Raw genomic sequence first — 18,661 nt, 5'->3', positions numbered from 1 at the left:
ATTTCCCCACATTGTCTGCCTCCTGATACTTCTGCACATTTTCAGTATTTTTCTTATAGAGATACTATGATGACAAGTTCTTAGGACTCTTAGGGTACAGATACTATATTTTACATTTTAATTAGACGCAGGCACTAAATAGAAAGTTTTTCATTATTCTTCAATTTTTTTTTCAAAGATTTATTTACTTTTTCATACAGAACTGGGGTACAGGCCAGAGGCTCAGGTGCAGCGAGAGGCTTCAGAGACAGAGAGGGGAGCAGAACAGGCAGATCCACAAAGTACACTGCTGAGAGGAGCAGCGGGCATGTCAGGAGAGGTCTGCCATGCCTTGTGGTCACCTCCGGGGCAGGTGGGAATCGAACTCATGCGGAAGTGGCTTTAGCTTCTTAGTGCTGTGCTTTAACCTGCTGTGCCACCAGGGAGGGCCTTATTCTTCAATTTTTACCTTAGATGCCTCCAGTGAACTGCACACATTTTGGGAATCTGAGTTCCATTTTGTGTCAAACAGTGTAAATTCCTTGTCAAAGTGCACTTTGTTCAAATCGTCACTTCAGAGCGCCAATATTTTTGCCCCATTCAACACCCAGCACCAAGTTTCAGTGACGTTCTTTCTTATTTTGGTATTGGCAGGAGTAAGGATTCTAATTTGTCTTTTATTTATTATTTACTACGGTCTTGAGGTTTTGAAAATGAGTTATTGAGTTATTATGCCACAAAGTAATAAATCTGATATCTCTTTTAAAAACAAAAGACAATTAATACTAAAAAGCTCTATTTTTACAGCTTCAGTGCCCTCAGAAGAATCATACTCACTTGCACAAGGGTCAAATCATCAAAACAGTTTCCCACTTCAAGTGATCTGAATTCACTCCCTGCTTTAAATTGTAGGCAGTTTTAACCTTTTTTTCTTGCTCATAAAATAAATCTGCCTAATGGCTTTTTAAAATGCTATGCAATATGACTCTTTTTTAAAATAGCAAAACGCTCCCTTCTTCAGAACCAGACTTACTTAGTGTGGCTCCACATTCTCTATAATTTCTGCCTGTCTCTCACTCTACAATAGAAGGGTGCATAATGACTATCAGTTGAAATGCCCTCAATTTCTTTTTGTACTTTGATTTCCCCCTCAGATTTTCTAGCTACTGGCTATTTGTCTGAAAGTTTTAAAGGCTGTGAAATGTAAATATGCTCTGAGAAAGAACAAAAGTTTCCTTTAAGTTGTCATAACTGGCAAGCACAGATATCAGGGCTCTGAAGTTAAATGAAATTTGTTCTTGGTATTTACAGAAACACTGGTCATCACATCGCTCTTTGCTTGTTAATGAATGGTACAATGAATGGATTTTTTTTTCTACTATTTCCAAATGTTTATTTGTGAGGCTCATTCAATTTTGAAAGTAAATACTACTCTTAAGAAACAATATTTGACAAGAATGTCACAAGTTATTTCTTATTAATAAATTTGGTATAATAAATTCTGCCCTTTGGCATGCCTTCAGTGGGTATAAAAATGAAATTTCTAGTTTTCACTTGCCACCACAGGGTACATTTGGGTTTTCAAAGCTTCCAATTTGCTGAGCAGCAAGGATATCTCAATCAATTGAGGATGAGATGTGGGAGATACACTGGTTGGCACTTCTGATCACGGTAGTTAGAGGCAGTTTCTTAATCTCTCAGCCTCCCTACAAGAACTCTGAAGGACCTTTTTATGTACCATTCATTTTCTTGTCAAGATGCCTTTGGAAACATGCAGTGGCTTAATAGTATGATTTTACTTGCAAAGTTGAGTTTAAAAAAGAAATGAGTTTCCTAGCCATTTAGAAGACAGAACTAACAGACACCTTTCTCTATGTAAGTGATAAAAAGTAAGAACTTTGATTATGTTTAGATTTCAGAACCATTTGGAATGTGGAAAACAAATAAAAAATGAAGAATATTTCTTCTCATTGAAACAATGAGTGGGATTACCAAACTCTCTTAGTGAATATGTAATGTATAGAAACTGTGGGCTGGGTTGTTCACTAGTTAAGCCTGAGGCACTGAGCTGTAGTCTTTGATACAAATCCTGATTCTACTATTTATTAGATAGGTGGCTTCAGATAGTCTCTAGGACTCAGAAGTAAGAACAATTATAGTAGGTATTTAGCATCATGGAATTATGGTAACAGTTAAACGATATACTACAGGTAAAGACTTCCAGCACACTTGCAAGTTAGTGTTGCTCTCCTTAGAAATTTAAATATATTAAAGATAATTCCAGTAGTGGAAACAAGATAATTAATGACAGTTATCTTTTAGATCACTATTAAATAGAAGGTACCCAATGCCTTGCATTTTGGTGTTTATTGAGATAGACAAGTTATGTGGAGGAAATATATAACATACCTCAAAGAAACTAACAGTACAAGCTAATGATTTGTTCTACTTAGAAGACAAGTCCTAGGTCAGATTATCTGGATTCAAATTCAAATTCTGACACTTAACAAGCTTTTTCAATTTAGGCAAATCACTATATCATTACTATGTCTCGTATTTATCAACTATCAAATGGGAGTAAGAATAGCAATATACAACACATTGAGGTGACCGTGAGCATATAATACCAAATATTGGTGAAGGTCATAAATGCTATGCAGTTTAAAATGAGAAAATATGGTATACATTTGGTGGATGAGAAAATACTGGAACTTAGAAATTGGTGATATAAAGAGATCACATGTTAATGACTAATTATTAGGATCTACTTTTTAAATATATGTAATGTGTGACAGATTAGGTTGAAGTGTTATAATCATACCTTTGTTTTTTATGTCTTTTTTTTTTAACTTTAGCTTACGTTTTTTTGTTTTGTTTTGAGATGACATTCGATTACATTCCTGTGTGAGATTTAAGTGCCTACAGGCTCATACCTCCTAAGTGTGTGCTCCCTCACCACACCAGCAAAGCAGCAAGAGTGCACTGTGTCCAATGCTCTTATGAGCTTCCCCTTGTTAGCTTCAGGTCTGTCTGCAGATCTCTAGGGTTAGTTTTGGTTTCATTTTGTCTGCTTTATGTTCTTTTATAAAAGTGTCTTTTGCTGACAGTGGATTGGATATTAACTCTAGTCAATGAAGTTCTTACCTACAAGTGTCGGAATAGGAAAGCAGACCCATCAATTTTAGTAACTACAAGTAACGGCACCTGAAATTTTCTTTAACTTACCCCTTTATTTTCCCCTTAATTCTGAAATTACTTTCCACTGGTTCCTGATTCTTGACTGATCTGTCTTTTACTGTTTCACTTTGATCATTATTTATTTCATTGTTCTCATAAACTTCAAAATTTCTATATTACCCACCTCCAAAAAATACGCAGAGAGACACTTTTTAGTATTTCTGTAGCCAAATCCAGTGTTTTGTTCATTTGATAGAAAGGAAAGCCTTCCCTAGCTGTGCAGTATACAATAGACTAGGGTTGTCCGATAGAAACACAGTATGAGCCACACACGTGGGTTTGGAATTTTCAGTAGTTACATTTAAAAGAGTAAAAAGAAAATGTGATATTTTATTAATAAGCCCAATGTATGCAAAATCATATCATGTCAACTTATAATCGATACTCAAATTATTAATGATTTTTATAGATTCCGCTTGCATCCTTGAGATTCAGGATGTATTTCGCACTTGTAGTGCATCTCAATTTGGATCAGCCACAATTGAAGGTTTAATAGTTCCTATGGCTAGTAGTTATTATAAACACAGCTATGGAAGAAATTCTTTTGAGGCTGAAAGTTTGGTATGCCAGTCCCTTTACTTAGTTACCTCTGTGACTTGGTCAAGTTTTTAAATCTTCCTAAGAATTTAGTATCTTTTATATCACAATGTTTTAAAAGGATTAAATGAGAAAACATGGAAAGGTTCTTTTATAGTTTCTGACTCTCAGGAAACATTGAACAGATGTTAGTACTTTTTCTCTAAATCCCTCTGAAATTTTTCCTTAATTTGTTTGAAAAAGGAATCCTTTCATTTGAATTTTCAAGCTTTGATAAGAACAACTGTTCAACATCTATCCAGAACACATTTTTTATAAAACCAGGAATAGAAAGCAGACCCTGCAATCCTAGTAACTACAAATAACTACACTTGAAATTTTCTTTAACTTACCCCTCTTTTTACCCCTTAGTTCTGAAATCATTTTCCACTGGTTCCTGGTTTTTGATTGATCTGTCTTTTACCGTTTCACTTTAATCATTATTTCCAATGTTCTCATTAACTTCAAAATTTCTATTTTTTTAAAGATTTTATTGGTTTGTTTTTGCATAGAACTGTGGCCCAGAGATGTTCGGGGTTCAGGGTGAGAGGATTTACCAGAGGCAGAGTGGGGAGCAGACAGAGGTGGATCCTCTGAAATAAACTCCTAAAGGGAGCAGCAGATGAGACAGGAGAGGTTGCTGCACAATGTGGGTTATCTCCTTGGCCAGGGATTGGTAGGCCCTCAAGGTAGTAGCATTTAGACATAACCCCAGGCCACCAGGGAGGCCCAACTATATAATTTTTTAAATTTAAAATGCATTGGTTTTCTATCCCCTTCTGTTACAAGGTCAGCCACATGGTGGCATAGATCCTTCCCTGATTTGTTCAACAGTATCCCAAGGGCCTGGATCACTGATGAGCAAAAAGTGTGTGTGGATAAGATGGGAGTGAGTGGCCTGTATACACTGAGCAAAGGCTGATTTTATATCTCTAATTCCACATCTTTAATCAGTCTCCAACCCTCTCAAGCCAATGAATCTAAGAATTCCTTCTACTCGATCATAGTCTATGGTGAGATGATGGTATGACCAAGAATTAAGTTAGATATTTAGAGCCCTCAAACACAGGGGTTAAGGAGATTTAGATATGCTGTATACAAAGAGGGAGCATGTTACAATGACTGCCTGAAAGGGGCTTGGATGAGTCACATATGTGTTCAATTCTGGCTTTGTAGCTTATTATTCAGATTTAGAAGAGTCATTAGGATTCTCTTGTTCCTCATCTGTTACACGGGAATATGAATACCTGTCCTATCCACCCAAAAGGAAACAGGGCTATGATCTGCAGGGGTTGTGTCAAAGTCAAATAGGCTATATTTACTGACCATTTACCGTTTTAAACCATTATACATATCACACCAATAGCACACTAAGATAGTTTGGAGGTATATTTTGACCTTGTGTTGCGAATATGGAATTGCATGAGAGTAAGCAAGTTTAATAGATAGCATAATCCATTCCAATTACTTTACAAATATCTTGTTAAGTCACTCCCTCTGTTTCCAGCATTCAGTAATGGTATTCAATAGGCACTCAGGGAGTGTTTGCTGTATTTATTAATCTCAAATATTTTGCCATTAATAAATACAAAAGGAGAAACTTCAAGTAAATGAGACCTACAAACGTGCTAAGTACTAGTTGGTCTTAAATTCTGGAGAGAATACATAAATAGCAAATTGTAGCCCTTGCCCTATTGGAGATTATAGTCTAATTGTGGGAATGGTTAATTATACAAGTAAAAGTTAAATAGATTTAAGAGAAAAAGAGACAACAGCTTTTTGCATTATAACTTTGTTGATTCAAATGTCACTCTTACCATTAAATCCATTTGTACTAGGGCCAAACTCTATTCATGTGTAGACTAAAGAGTCTCTACAACATTAGCACTGGTTCCAAAAAGGCTCATAAATAGACTTATGATGTGAGTTAAAAATGTCCCCAAATGTTTCTAATTCTTCATCTTGGTAACAATAAATGAAAAGATCTATAAATACAGTTCTAATTAACAGCAATATTGTGGTGTTTAGAAATAGATCATAGACTCTGAATCTGTAAGCATTCTCATAAGGAAATTTTGTTTTTCCCAGAGGGTCAAAATTAATTAATGTCCTTACAATTCATTTAGCAGCCCATTGTCTCAGAGATGCCTAAACAAGTTCAGTGAGCCTCATTAGAATATCAAGCTGATAAAATCAGGCAGCTTTGAAAAGAGCACTATGTAAAAATAAACTGTTTCAAGTAGTGATTTACAGGTCGGATCACAAAGAATTCTGTCAGAATGATTGCTTTTCTTTTCTGGACTACATTACTTGTATATAATATTACATAAATAACAGATTCAAATGGTTGTTAAGAAACTCACATAAGCTATGACAGTGCAAAAACAGAAAATGAACACACCTATTAATAGATCATAATTGTTCCATTAAAAGGTTACCAATTTGATCATTCATGTTTGTCTATTTGAACAATGCATGGGACTTTTCTCATATCTACTCATTATTCTGTTTACCTTTTCAGAAATTTAAAATTTTTGTACCATTAGTAGTATGTTTTTTTAAATATTTATTTATTTATGCATACAGAATTGGAATATAGGCCAGAGTTGCGAGGAAATGAGAGGTGGGGGTAAGAGGATTCACCAGAGACCATATAGGGAGCAGAACAGACAGATTGACTGAGATATACTGCTGAGAGGAGCAGAGGGGGGGTCTGCTGCGCCATGTGGGTGACACCCCCTCACCCATCCACCAGGGATTGAACTCGTGCTGCAGTGGCTGTGATAGCTTCATAGTGCTGTGTTTTAACCCTCTGTACCCTCAGGGAGAGCCCCCATCAGTAATATTATGCCAACAGATATGCTCTACTTATACTGTCTTATGATAAGAAAAGATTACTGTAGATGTTACTGAAGAACTCTGAGGCATTTGTATCAAAATGCTACTATCTGGATTGGCAAAGATGAAAATTGACTTATTTCTTATCATTTCTCTAAGAAGAAAAACACACTTATCCACTTATCCTCTAGAACTGTCAATAAGACATCAAAAACATGTTCTATGTATAGACAAAATGCACACTGCTGTGATTTTCATTTTAGGGCTTTTGGAAACAATTTAAGAAGTTTCTACTATATACTTTTTATGTTACGACATGTTCAAAAAGTAGGCTACTAGAAAGCATCATAGCTAAAACTATTTTGTAAAAATAACTGAAGTTATTCAGCCATATTCTGAAAATTACTGAATTAAGTAAAACTATTTTTATTTGCAAATATGTTCATTAAGAAAGAATGGCGCGGGCCCTCCCCGGTGGTGCAGCGGGTTAAAGCACAGCACTAAGAAGCTAAAGCCACTTCCGCATGAGTTCGATTCCCGCCTGCCCCGGAGGTGACCACATGGCGTGGCAGACCTCTCCTGACCCGCCCGCTGCTCCCCTCAGCAGTGTACTTCATCAGTCAGCCTGTTCTGCTCCCCACTCTGTCTCTGGTGAAGCCTCTTGCCGCCCCTGCACCTCTAGCCGGTATCCCAGTTCTGTATGCATAAATAAATAATCTTAAAAAAAAAAAAAAAGAAAGAATGGCGGATGCACAAAGTGTACTGATGACTACTAGGGAAGACTTTCCTTTTCTTGCTTATTTATATTTAAATATTTTAGAAAAAAGAGATCCTTATAACATTGATGAAAAGAACTTTAGTAAAAAGCATAAGAATATAATTTACCTCGTCAATCTTAAGATGCATTAAACAACAACTACAAAACAAGAATGAATACCTATACTGTACTGGGACAGTATATGTGTGATTTTCCTGGAACACGTATATAAATTTATTGTTCTCTTTTCACAGTCATAAAATGTCTAGGTGAATCTTATATTCTTTGGCAATAAAATCATTTTAATTGCATATGGTCTTTTTTTTTTATTGTGCTTAATGTGTTTTGAGGAATATTGTATTAGTTAGGGTTCTCCAGAGAACCAGAACCAATAGGTTTTATATAAAAAAAGACATTTATTATAAGTAATTAGTCCACATTATCAGCAGTGGCAAGTCTAAAATCAGTAGTGTGGACCAGCAAGATGGAGATCCAGGAGTGCAGAGAGTACAGTAAAGTTCAAAGACGGTCTTTTGGGAAAGTTCCCTTTACTTAGGGAGCTTTTTTCCCCCTCTATTAAAGTTTTTTACTGATTGTATGAGACCCATTCACATCATGAACATGGACTTAATCTCATCCTAAAATTACCTCCAAGTTGACTATAAAATTAAACTTAATAAATATTTTAGAGTTACTTTATACTCTTAAGAAAATGGTTGCCTCTAAAATAGTTTTTAGAAAACCCATTTTATTCTTAAGAAAGTGAAAGTCTTCAGAAAAGAGAAGTGCTGAAGATAGTAAAAGCAACTAAAATTACAAGCTTAATCACAAGGCAGGAAGTAAAGGTTGTTAAATTATTGATGCCCATTCATTTTCTGTTTCCACTTATTTTTACATATCTACCCCCCAGATCTCAGAGAAATGGAAATAAAATGCTGGTCAACTATTAGCTATTGCAGCAGCACAAGAACTGTTATCATTGCTAACTATATACCTTTGCTTGTTGTATACATTAATCTGAATGTCCTCTATCTCTGTCCAACTAGGGACTTCAAAGACACCATTAGGTTATATTAAATAAAATATGTGAGTCTCTTAAAATATAAATTATGGGCTTTGGGCCCTCCCTGGTGATGCAAGGGGTTAAGGTGCAGCACTATGAGGCTGTCCATGACCACTGCAGCACGAGCTTAATCTCCGGCCGGGGAGGTGACCCACATGGTGTGGCAGACCTCTCCTGTCTCACTTCTGCTCCCCTCAGCTGTGTGCTTCAATCAGTCTGCCTATTCTGCTTCTCACTTTGCCTATGGTGAATCCTCTCATACCCCATGCTTCTGGCCTGTACCCCAGTTCTTGTATGCATAAATAAATAAATCTTTCAAAAAAAAATCATATATAGCTAGATGATTTTTACAAGAGACTCATTTAACTATCGATAAACATAAACACAGACTTAAAGTGTAGGGATATATATTGGTATGCCAAGACAATGAAAAGTTTAAAACATCAGATAGTAAGAGACAAAGATGGGCCTAATATAATGAGGAAAGGATTACTATATATATACAGGGGTTTCTCAGCTTAGGGATCTATATAGTATAGTTAAGGGTTAATATAGATGGGAAGATCTCTCTTTTTATAAACTCTGTTTAGCTTTACCCCCACACAGATGTAAATAATGCACTCTAATACTTGCTCAGATAAAGCAGATTCCAACCAAATGGATTATTTGCCATGGTCTCTCTATTGTACTTACCTGGTGTGTGATCAGAGTCTGGACTCAAATTTTCAGTTCTACTTCCAATGGCCCAATCCAAGTCATCTTGAGAATCTTGAATAAGACCACAAGCTGTGGTCCAGTTCTCAGAAGTTATTTCAAAATTGCAGCTTCCTATTGTATTTGTATACTGGCCTAAGGAAACAAAAATGGAATATCAACAAAGTATATATCAAATGATAGTGTACTATCTTTGTGATTTAAAAAAACTGAAATTTACATATTGTAATTACATATGTTAAATTTAAATAGGACATTTGTACTCAGTAATAAAATCAGTCTGTACTATAGTTTTCTATTTTAAATCACAAGATCTTGTGTGTGGATAATATCAATTATTCATGAAGGAACTATATAGATTCAATAGTAATAGTTTCCTATGACAAAAAATTTGTATACATATGAAGTATAATAATAATATAGATAATTCAGTTTTAACAAATATACAGCTGCTGTGGTCTGAATGTTTAATAAGTTCTCTCTGTTGACTCTGGTATTTAACAAATAGATCACTAGAAAAGTCATTTACTAAAGAAAATTTGCTTTGTGGGAAGAAACAAAAAGTGTATGATACAGACCCTCTCTGTATACCACTTTAGAGCTCACACTTCAGAACTAATTACAAAAATATGAAAGAGGTTCTTATCTAAGTGTTGATTTATAGCTCATTTAAAAATAAGCTATTCACAATGAGAAAAATTACTAGACAATAACGAAGTGTCTATTACACAGTCATCTGTGAAAAGTGCCATCTTAATGCCCTGATATCGGCTTTGTTTTTTTTTTTCTTTTTTTACATAGCAGTTATTATTTTTGAGTATTCACTATAAAAAATGACTGTCCCCTGCAGACAGGATGAAATATTGATTTATTTAAGCAGAATCAAGTTAGATTAACATTGAATTTTCATTTTTAGAAAGATGATGTTTGTGTTATATTAAACATTTATCCCTCATATGTTTTCTTGTTCATGACTTATTTTTTAAGGATTTATTCTATTTATTTCTATAGAACTTGGGTACAGACCAGAGATACAGGGGAGGTGAGAGAATTCACCAGAGACAGAGTGGGGAACAGCACAGGCAGATGGACGAAGTACACTGCTGAGGGGAGCAGTGGGGTGAGACAGGAGAGGTCTGCTGAGCCATGTATATCACCTCCCAGATGGGGATGGAATTCTCACTGAAGCAGCTGTGGCTAGCTTGTAGTGCTGCATCCTAACCCGATCATCCTTGCACCTTCAGGGAGGGCCCTCATGACTATTTCGTAACATAGATTAATGTTAGGTATTCTTTATCTCTCCCTTGTACTTAAAAAGACCAACAGACTGCATCAGACAGAGATACTTATTGGACAGGATGAAAGGAAAAGGCAGAAGGAAAGACGGTCGCCGTGAGTCTGTTCACCAAAAGGAAGAAGTGCTATTTTATTTCAGAGCTGAACTTATATACACATTAAAGGTATCATGTCGAGTGCCCACTGGCCGGGCCACGGTCAGGCAGAGAGAGAGGCAGGAGGAGTCGCGCGGAAGAGTGACCGAAAAGAAAAGATACAATTAGCAGGATGGACTAAGCCCATGGCCATATCTAGCAGGGAAAGATGGCCAGGCCCAGCTGGAGCCAAGGACGGTCTCCTTATCAGCCGGGGCCCAGAACTGCAGAGTTAGCAAACTGTTGTCCTTCACAGGAAGTAGGTGGAACGAAGTCCGGAGGCTACGACTTAGATTACGGACATAGAAGATAGGCCTTTTGACTCAGCAAGAGCCCTGGGGAAGGCAGAACCGACACTATGGAGGCATATATCATGGCCCAGTGGAGTCCGCATTGAGGGGCTGAGTAGCACACAGGCCAGAAACCTGAGAAGCTGCATAACTTCAAGTCACTCTGAGTTCTATTCCCATCCCCCACCCTTGTGACTGGTACTGAGTTTGTGCAGTACATTAAAGACAAGCAGGCTACTGAGTCTTTGATCCGATACCCTGAAGACATTGGCAGTGCCACAAACACAGACCAGTATCTCTCAAAATGTTTGCTACAACACTGGATCCCTCCTGCTTAAAATACCTTGTGCTTAAGATACCTTGCTCTGCTTAAGAAGAGCCCTTAATCTCTTTGTAATTAGAGACCTGGAAGCAAGGCCAAAAATAAAATAAAGTTAATTAATTTCATGCTATCAAAGAAAAATAATTCAACTTTCTATCCTACTGATCTAGATGTTAACAAACAAAAATGGGGAGGGGGAGTTAACAACATGGGCAGCCCCAAAAAGATAGCACATGACAAATTGAGACCTCAAGGGCGTATGCCTACAAAATCGAAAACAGCATTCTAGAACCCAACCACAAACACTTATATGATTATATTTTGCTATCAGATAGCGTTCAAAACAGCTATACAAAGAACCTCAGTGAAGTGAAGGGAAACACAGACAAGCAAGTCAAAATGATACATTAAAACTCAGAAAAGCTAAGCAAAGAGTACAGCAGAAATCAGAAAAAAAAATGGGCTCATAAAGCTGAAGAACAAACATAAAAACAGAGTCAGCATACAAAGAACTCAATAAATACAATCAAGTGTGCTAGGGAAATTATAGAACTAGAACAGAGAAGGTAGAAGAACAAATCAGTGAACTTGATAGTCATATAGAGGATACAGGTGAAAGACAGAGAAATAAGATGCTAAAAAATGAGAGAACACTGAATACTATCAAATTCCACTAGGAGAAGCAACATAAAGATTATGGATATCCCTAAGGCAAGGGAAAGGAAAATATAAAAGGGAAAGAAGAGTTTATTCAAAGAAAAAATAGAGAAAAAAACCTTGAAGTTGGGAAGAAACTAAATATGTAAAACCATTCAGCTAAAAGAATCACCCACAATAAAAAACATAGTAGCTGACTATCAAGCATTCAAGACAAAGAAACAATATTGAATATGGCTAACATCAACAACCAAATATGTTTGCTGAAACACTACAGGCAAGGAGTAAGTGGATGGCCTATTCACAATACTCAAGATACAGACTGCTGGCTAAGAACACTCTACCTGCAAAACTCTCAGATATGAGGGAGAAATTAAGTCTTTCTCAGAAAAACAAAAACTGATAGTTTGCCAACATTTTATACCTCCTTCAAGAAATGTCAGTAGCTCCTCAATCTAAATCTGTAAAGATTTTATTTATTTATTCTTGGATAGAAGAACTGGGGTGCAGGCCAGAGGTGTGAGAGGTGAGAGGATTTACCAGAGACAGTGTGGAGAGCAGAGCAGGAAGACGGACTGAAAGACACTGCTGATGGTAGCAGAGGGTGAGACTGAGAGGTCTGCTGTGCCATATATGGCTTAATTCCCTGGTCAGGGATTGAACTCAGGTCAGCATGGTGGTATGTTGTGGTGATAGAACTGAGACTTAATCCCTAGACTACCACAGAGTCCTTTCAACATAAAACAATAAAAAGAAAGTCCACAAAATTTTGAACAAGAAAAAAAGATAATACAGAACCAAAAAATTAATGACAAAATGGTTGTAGAAAGCCCTCATATATCAATAATCACCTCTAATGTAAATGGAATAAATTCATCAATCAAGACATAGAGTGGTCAGATTGAATAAACAGCAAAACTAGCTATATGATTTTCACAAGGGCCTCATTTAACTATAAACATAAACACAGACTTAAAGTGTAGGGGTATATATTGGTACTCCAAGGCAATGAAAAGTTTAAAACATCAGGAACCACCACAGTTGTATCAGATAAAATAGAATTCTGGTCAAAAAGGTAGCAAGAGACAAAGATGGGCCTAATATAATGAGGAAAGGATGACTACAGCAGAAAGAAATATCAATTGGCAGTATTCATGCACCAAAATATATAAAGTAGATATGAACATATTCAACAGGAGTTCTTGACAGCCACATAATAGTATGGGAATTTAACATCCCACTGATAGCTATGGACAGATCATCAACATATTCTATGCAGCCTACGTTATTCTGACCCAAAACCAGACAAGGAAGAGAAAACTGTAGACCCAAGTCCCTGATGAATAGAAATGAAAGATTCTCAAAACTATACTAGTAAATTGAATTCACAATTAAGAGTCATACATGGGCCCTCCCTGGTGGCTCAACAGGTTAAAGCATAGCACTGTGAAGCTATCACAGTCACTGTAGCATTCAATCCCAGGCCAGGCGAGTGACCCCCCATGTCGTGCAGACCTCTCCTGATCTGCCTGCTGCTCCCCTCAACAGTGCATTTCAGTCCATCTGCCTGTTCTGCTCCCCACTCTGCCACTGTGAATCCTCTCACACCCCACATCTCTGGCCTGTACCCCAGTCCTGTGTGGATAAATAAATTTATAAAAAAAGAGTTAAACATGATTGTTTGGGATTTACTCTAGAGATGCAGGAAAGGCTGAACATATGTGTATCAATAAACATGACAAAACACATCAACAAAAGAAAGGAAGACATCATTATCATTTTAATAGATGCAGAAAAAAGCATATAAGACTCATCATACTTTTATAACAGAAACACTTAACAAAACAGATGTAGAAGGAAACTATCTCAACACAATAAGACAAAACCCACATCATTCTCAATGGTTAAAAATTTGAAAGTTTTTTTCTCTAAGATAAGGAACAAGACAAGATGTCCATCCTACTCTAGATCCATACTAATCAATGAAATGTTGTCAGGGACAGTAGGAGTAACTAAAAAAGAAAATGATATAAAAGGAGCCCACACTGGAAGGAGAAAAGTGAAACTATTACTATTTACCCATAACAGAGAATTCATATAATATCCCCAGAGCTCCAGTAAAAGGTATTAGAATTAAGAAGTGAATATAGTAAAGTGATAGGTTACAAAATTATTTACAAAAATCTGTGAATCAACTTCAGGATTGCCAAGCTTTTAGATTTCTTTCTTTGTGATAGTACATTTTGCTCATTACTGGCATCAGTATGTACTTTCTCCCAAGTATCTACAAAATCAAGTAACAATAGCTTAGACAGAAATTAATTGATCTCAATTAACAAGCAGTCATAAGTTGTCACTTTAAGGTTGGTATTATGGTTAAACTGTGACATTATAAAGCACAGATTTCCATATTTCCTCTCTGTCATCTTGTCCTTTTCATGCTCATTCACGGTTGAAAAATGACTGTCAAATTTCCCACAAATATTCATGACTTTGAAAGAAATGGAAAAGGAAAGAAAAAAAAGAGCTTTATTCTATTTTGGTGCTTTTCCTTTCTGAGAGATAACCTTCCCAAATGGTTCACTTATATTTCATAATACATTCCATACCTACTTATGTTACCACAGTAGAAATTAGTTTTGAAGTTTAAAACAATATATTATTAATTTTTATGCATCCAATAGTTTAGGAAGTTGTTCCTTGCTCATAATAGGAATAGAAGTAAATTAAGAGAGTAATTTTATAGAAGTAGCTTCAATATAGGTGCAACTTGAAATAAGATAATTACTATCTGTAATAACCATCTGTATTTGACAGTTGTCATTTTTTTTTTTAAAGATTTATTTATTTGTACATACAGAACTGGGCTACAGGCAAGAGCCTCAGGGGTGGCGAGAGGCTTCACCAGAGACAGAGTGGGGAGCAAAACAGAGAGATCGATGAAGTACACTGCTGAGGGGAGCAGAGGGCAGGTCAGGAGAGGTCTGCCGCACCAGGTGGGCCACCTCTGGGGCAGGCGGGAATCGAACTCATGTGGAAGTGGCTTTTCGCTTCTTAGTGCTGTGCTTTAACCCGCTGCACCACCAGGGAAGGCCCCAGTTGTTATTTTTACACCACTAAGTTATGCAATCATGTTCGAATTATTCACCTTTATAATCTTCATACATTTTGGCCATGTTTTTGATGTCTTATCTGTGATTATTATACATTCTATTTGTTATACATTATGAAGAAAATAGTAGTTTCACAAGAAAGTTTCGTTAGATTTCTTTTGAAATCAATTCCATATAGCTGGTATCTAAAACTAATTTTTTTTTTTTTTGCAATTAAAGGAGCTAGAAATAATATTAGAAAAATATTCAATATAGTATATAATTTGTTTGATAATGCATACACGATAAAGGGAATACATAGTCTTTTACCAAAATAGCATTAAAATGTAGTACTCAAAGTATAGTTTTAAGTAGTACCACCAACTTCATTTGCTTCTATACCCTGATGTAAAACTGAAATATGGGATGAATGTTCAGAACATTATGATAAACTCTTCACAAAAAGACACATTTATAATTCTACTTAGATGAGGGGCGAAGAGTCATTGCATACTTTGAAACAGAAAATAGAATGATTACTGTCTGTCTCTGGGGTGTGGGGAGAATAGAATGCAATCTTTAATGAGTATAGAGCTTTAATTCTTCAAAATTAATAAAAAAATCTGGAGATGAATAGCAGTGACAGTTGTACAACAGTGCAAATCTACCTAATAATAATGAATTGTACAATCAAAATGATTAAAATTATATAGTTTCACTACATACACTTTATTTAAAGATTTATTTATGCATACAAGAACTGGGCTATAGTTCAGAGGTGTAAGGGGTGGGTTGAGTGGGTTTGCCAGTGGATTCATTCATACAGAATGAAATACACTGCTGAGGGGAGCAGTGGGCAAGACAGGAGAGGTCTGCTGTTCCATGTAAGTAACCTCCTTGGCCTGGGGTCAGTGGCTGTGCATAGCTTCATAGTGCTGGCTTTAACTCGATGCACCACCAGGGAAACCTCTACATATTATTTAATTCGATTTAACCTTATTTCACTTTCAATAGTACAAAAGAAAATGAACACTTTCAAAACACTACCACTATAAGCAATTGAAGAATCAAAATGATACTAGGTAAAAATCAAAGATGAAATAAGAATTCTGTGGTTCTCCCTTCTTTTCACATGGAGAGGTGGAGCCTGGTCCCTTTTTCTCTTTGAATCTCAGCTAGCTTTATTTTATTTACATGTAACGTGGAACATCTGAGACTAAATCACAAGAGCACTTGCAGTTTTTCCAGAGGTTCTTGGAGCAAGCCATAGGGCAGCCAAAGGATGGAAAGCCAGTCGCAGGATTGCCCTGGACAATGAGGCGTGCGTAGAGTGAGAATCAAAGACAAAGAGTAGTGATGTGCCAAATGCAGAGAGGTGAGGTCATTCTGGAAATGGTCCTGCACTTCCAGCCTTCCCAGTTTACAGCACGTGGATGAGAGAGGAGCTGGTTAGCACTCCTTTCAACAGTACTGACCCACACATGAAAATAACTTAGTCCACTAACTCTGAGGTAGTTTGTGATGTAGCCTGTATGGATGGTATCAAGATTCCATCTGAATGGAATGTTCATAGGTTTTAAATTATTTTAAATTATTTGACTTTACATTTACACTCATATTTTAAAAGTACATGCTTAGTTTTATACATTCCTTTTAAAAGCATCACTTGATTTAAAGCTTAATAAAATAAAAAGCCCAACATGGCTTATCTACCTCTTTTGCCAGTATGATATAATTGCTAAAATTACTCATTAAAATGGTATTTATCCAAGTGATCATTTTTAGCCTTGTTCAAAGTAAACTAGTTATCTTTTGGAGAAGGAATGGGAAAAGAAATGAAAAAAATATAAACCGTTAGGTCAGTTACTGGCAGTTTGAATTTGACCTACACTGAGTTCTTCTAACAATGCCACAATGAAATAATTTTTAAAATGATTTACCATTGATTTGTTACAGTTCTTAATGTGAAGGTGAAAGGATGAATAATAAATAAATCTGTCATTTGGATATTTGTATAGACAAGTTGGATAATGTTTTGGCTATTTTCTAAATCTATTATAGCACATTAAAGAATGTTTCTTCTCTTTTCTTTTTAAAGATTTATTTATTTATAAGTAGACAAATTGGAAACAGGCGTGAGGTACAGGGTGAGAGGGTAAGAGGATTCATCAGATACAGAGTAGGGAGCAGAACAGGTGGATTTACTAAAATACACTGCTAGGGGGACAAGACAGGTGAGGTCTGCTGCGCCATCTGGGTCAATTCCCTGGTCAGGTACCGAAATCAGGACCTGGAAATGACTTAACCATTAAGCCTAAAGGCAGTCCCAAAGAATGTTCCTTCCCAGTCATCAAAGTTGTACATTACCCTACCAGTAAAGCTCTGTGTTGAATCTGCTGCATTATAGCTACAAATATACTTACCACAATTAGTTTCATCAGACCCATCTAAGCAATCTCGTTTATAGTCACAGACGTGGTGGGATGCAATACATCTCTTGTTGTGGCACAAAAAGTCAGTGACTTCTGGGCAAATCTCAGAAGTCTCTTCCACTGGGGAAAAACAAAAGCGTTATTTGTCATATTTTCAATAAATTTGAATAATCTTTTAATCATTTTATAGATTCCACTTTGTTAAATACATAAAATATTTTAACAACTATCCAAAGTTGACTCAGAAGCAATTCCCTTTACTCACTCCCACTTCCAACTGCCCAGCAAAAAACTTAGGTTGTGCTTTCAAAAAAGTATTACTAATCAAGAACTGATCTTTACCTACTATATAAAACCACACTCAGAATCAAGATGTTAATGATATTTTGGTTCCAGCTAAGTTTTCCAATCTCTTGTACTGAAACTCTTTTATTAAGCACTTACAGACAAAATAAACCCTGTGACTAAGAGTTTCCAAATATGCCACTTTCTCTACACATTTGTGTGTGTGTGTTCACATATACTCTCTTTTGCCTGAACTAACTATCCATTCTCTCCTGCAAGTTCTGCTTATCCTCAAGACTCAAGGAAAGACTCTCTCTCCTGTCTTGACATTCTCTTTGCCATCCAAGCCCTGGATTGGATTCTACCTGTTCTGTACTACCAAATAACACTTTTATCCAAATACTAGATGCTTACCACTTCATTTAAAAGATGTTTACATGTATACTGTCCTTCCAGACCTCAAATATTTAGAAGTAGTTTTTTCTGTCTTCTTGAACCTAATACTCTGTATGTAATAGTTTGTCCTTTATAAATTGTGATTATAATCATTGAAGACATAAGGCTTCCATCTAATAGGGATTTAGAATGTGAATTGACAAAATTTTTTAACACAATTGACATATTTTAATATCATTTTAAATGACAAGAATTCTAAAGATGATACTTCAATATTTTAGTGTGATGGACAGTAAAGGCCAAAATTCACTTTTATCAACTCCAACAATTCAATAATTTTTAGTAATGTCTTTGTTGCATAGGCATGGATAGATTCAAAACTGCTTTGCATAAGTTGGCAAACTAGTAAAATTCTATAAACTTCATTACATGCACTTCCATAATCTTTGAATCATCCTCAGGCCATTAGTTAATACCTGAGTAACGTCCAGAAATAATTTACTAGTAAAATGTAATCTAAATACGAAGAATGTAGAGAGGGAATCTGCAACAACAGCAAATATTTCAACTATGGACAACAAAAAGATGCATCA

General features: G+C 36.1%; 1 protein-coding gene across 1 annotated transcript in view; it reads right to left on the bottom strand.

Moving 5' to 3' along the window:
* Positions 1-18,661, bottom strand: part of MALRD1 (MAM and LDL receptor class A domain containing 1) — a 336,021-nt gene that overhangs the window by 110,241 nt on the left and 207,119 nt on the right. Inside the window, exons 31-32 of the mRNA XM_012731266.1 lie at positions 17,379-17,507; positions 9,144-9,299 (exon numbers count right to left, since the gene is read on the bottom strand). Coding sequence (XP_012586720.1) covers positions 9,144-9,299; positions 17,379-17,507 — 285 coding nt within the window. The remainder of the gene's footprint in view (positions 1-9,143; positions 9,300-17,378; positions 17,508-18,661) is intronic.

Source organism: Condylura cristata, unplaced genomic scaffold (assembly GCF_000260355.1).
Source record: "Condylura cristata isolate star-nosed mole 26May11 unplaced genomic scaffold, ConCri1.0 scaffold00030, whole genome shotgun sequence".
Lineage (NCBI taxonomy): Eukaryota > Metazoa > Chordata > Mammalia > Eulipotyphla > Talpidae > Condylura > Condylura cristata.
This window is presented reverse-complemented; position numbering and strand designations above follow the sequence as displayed.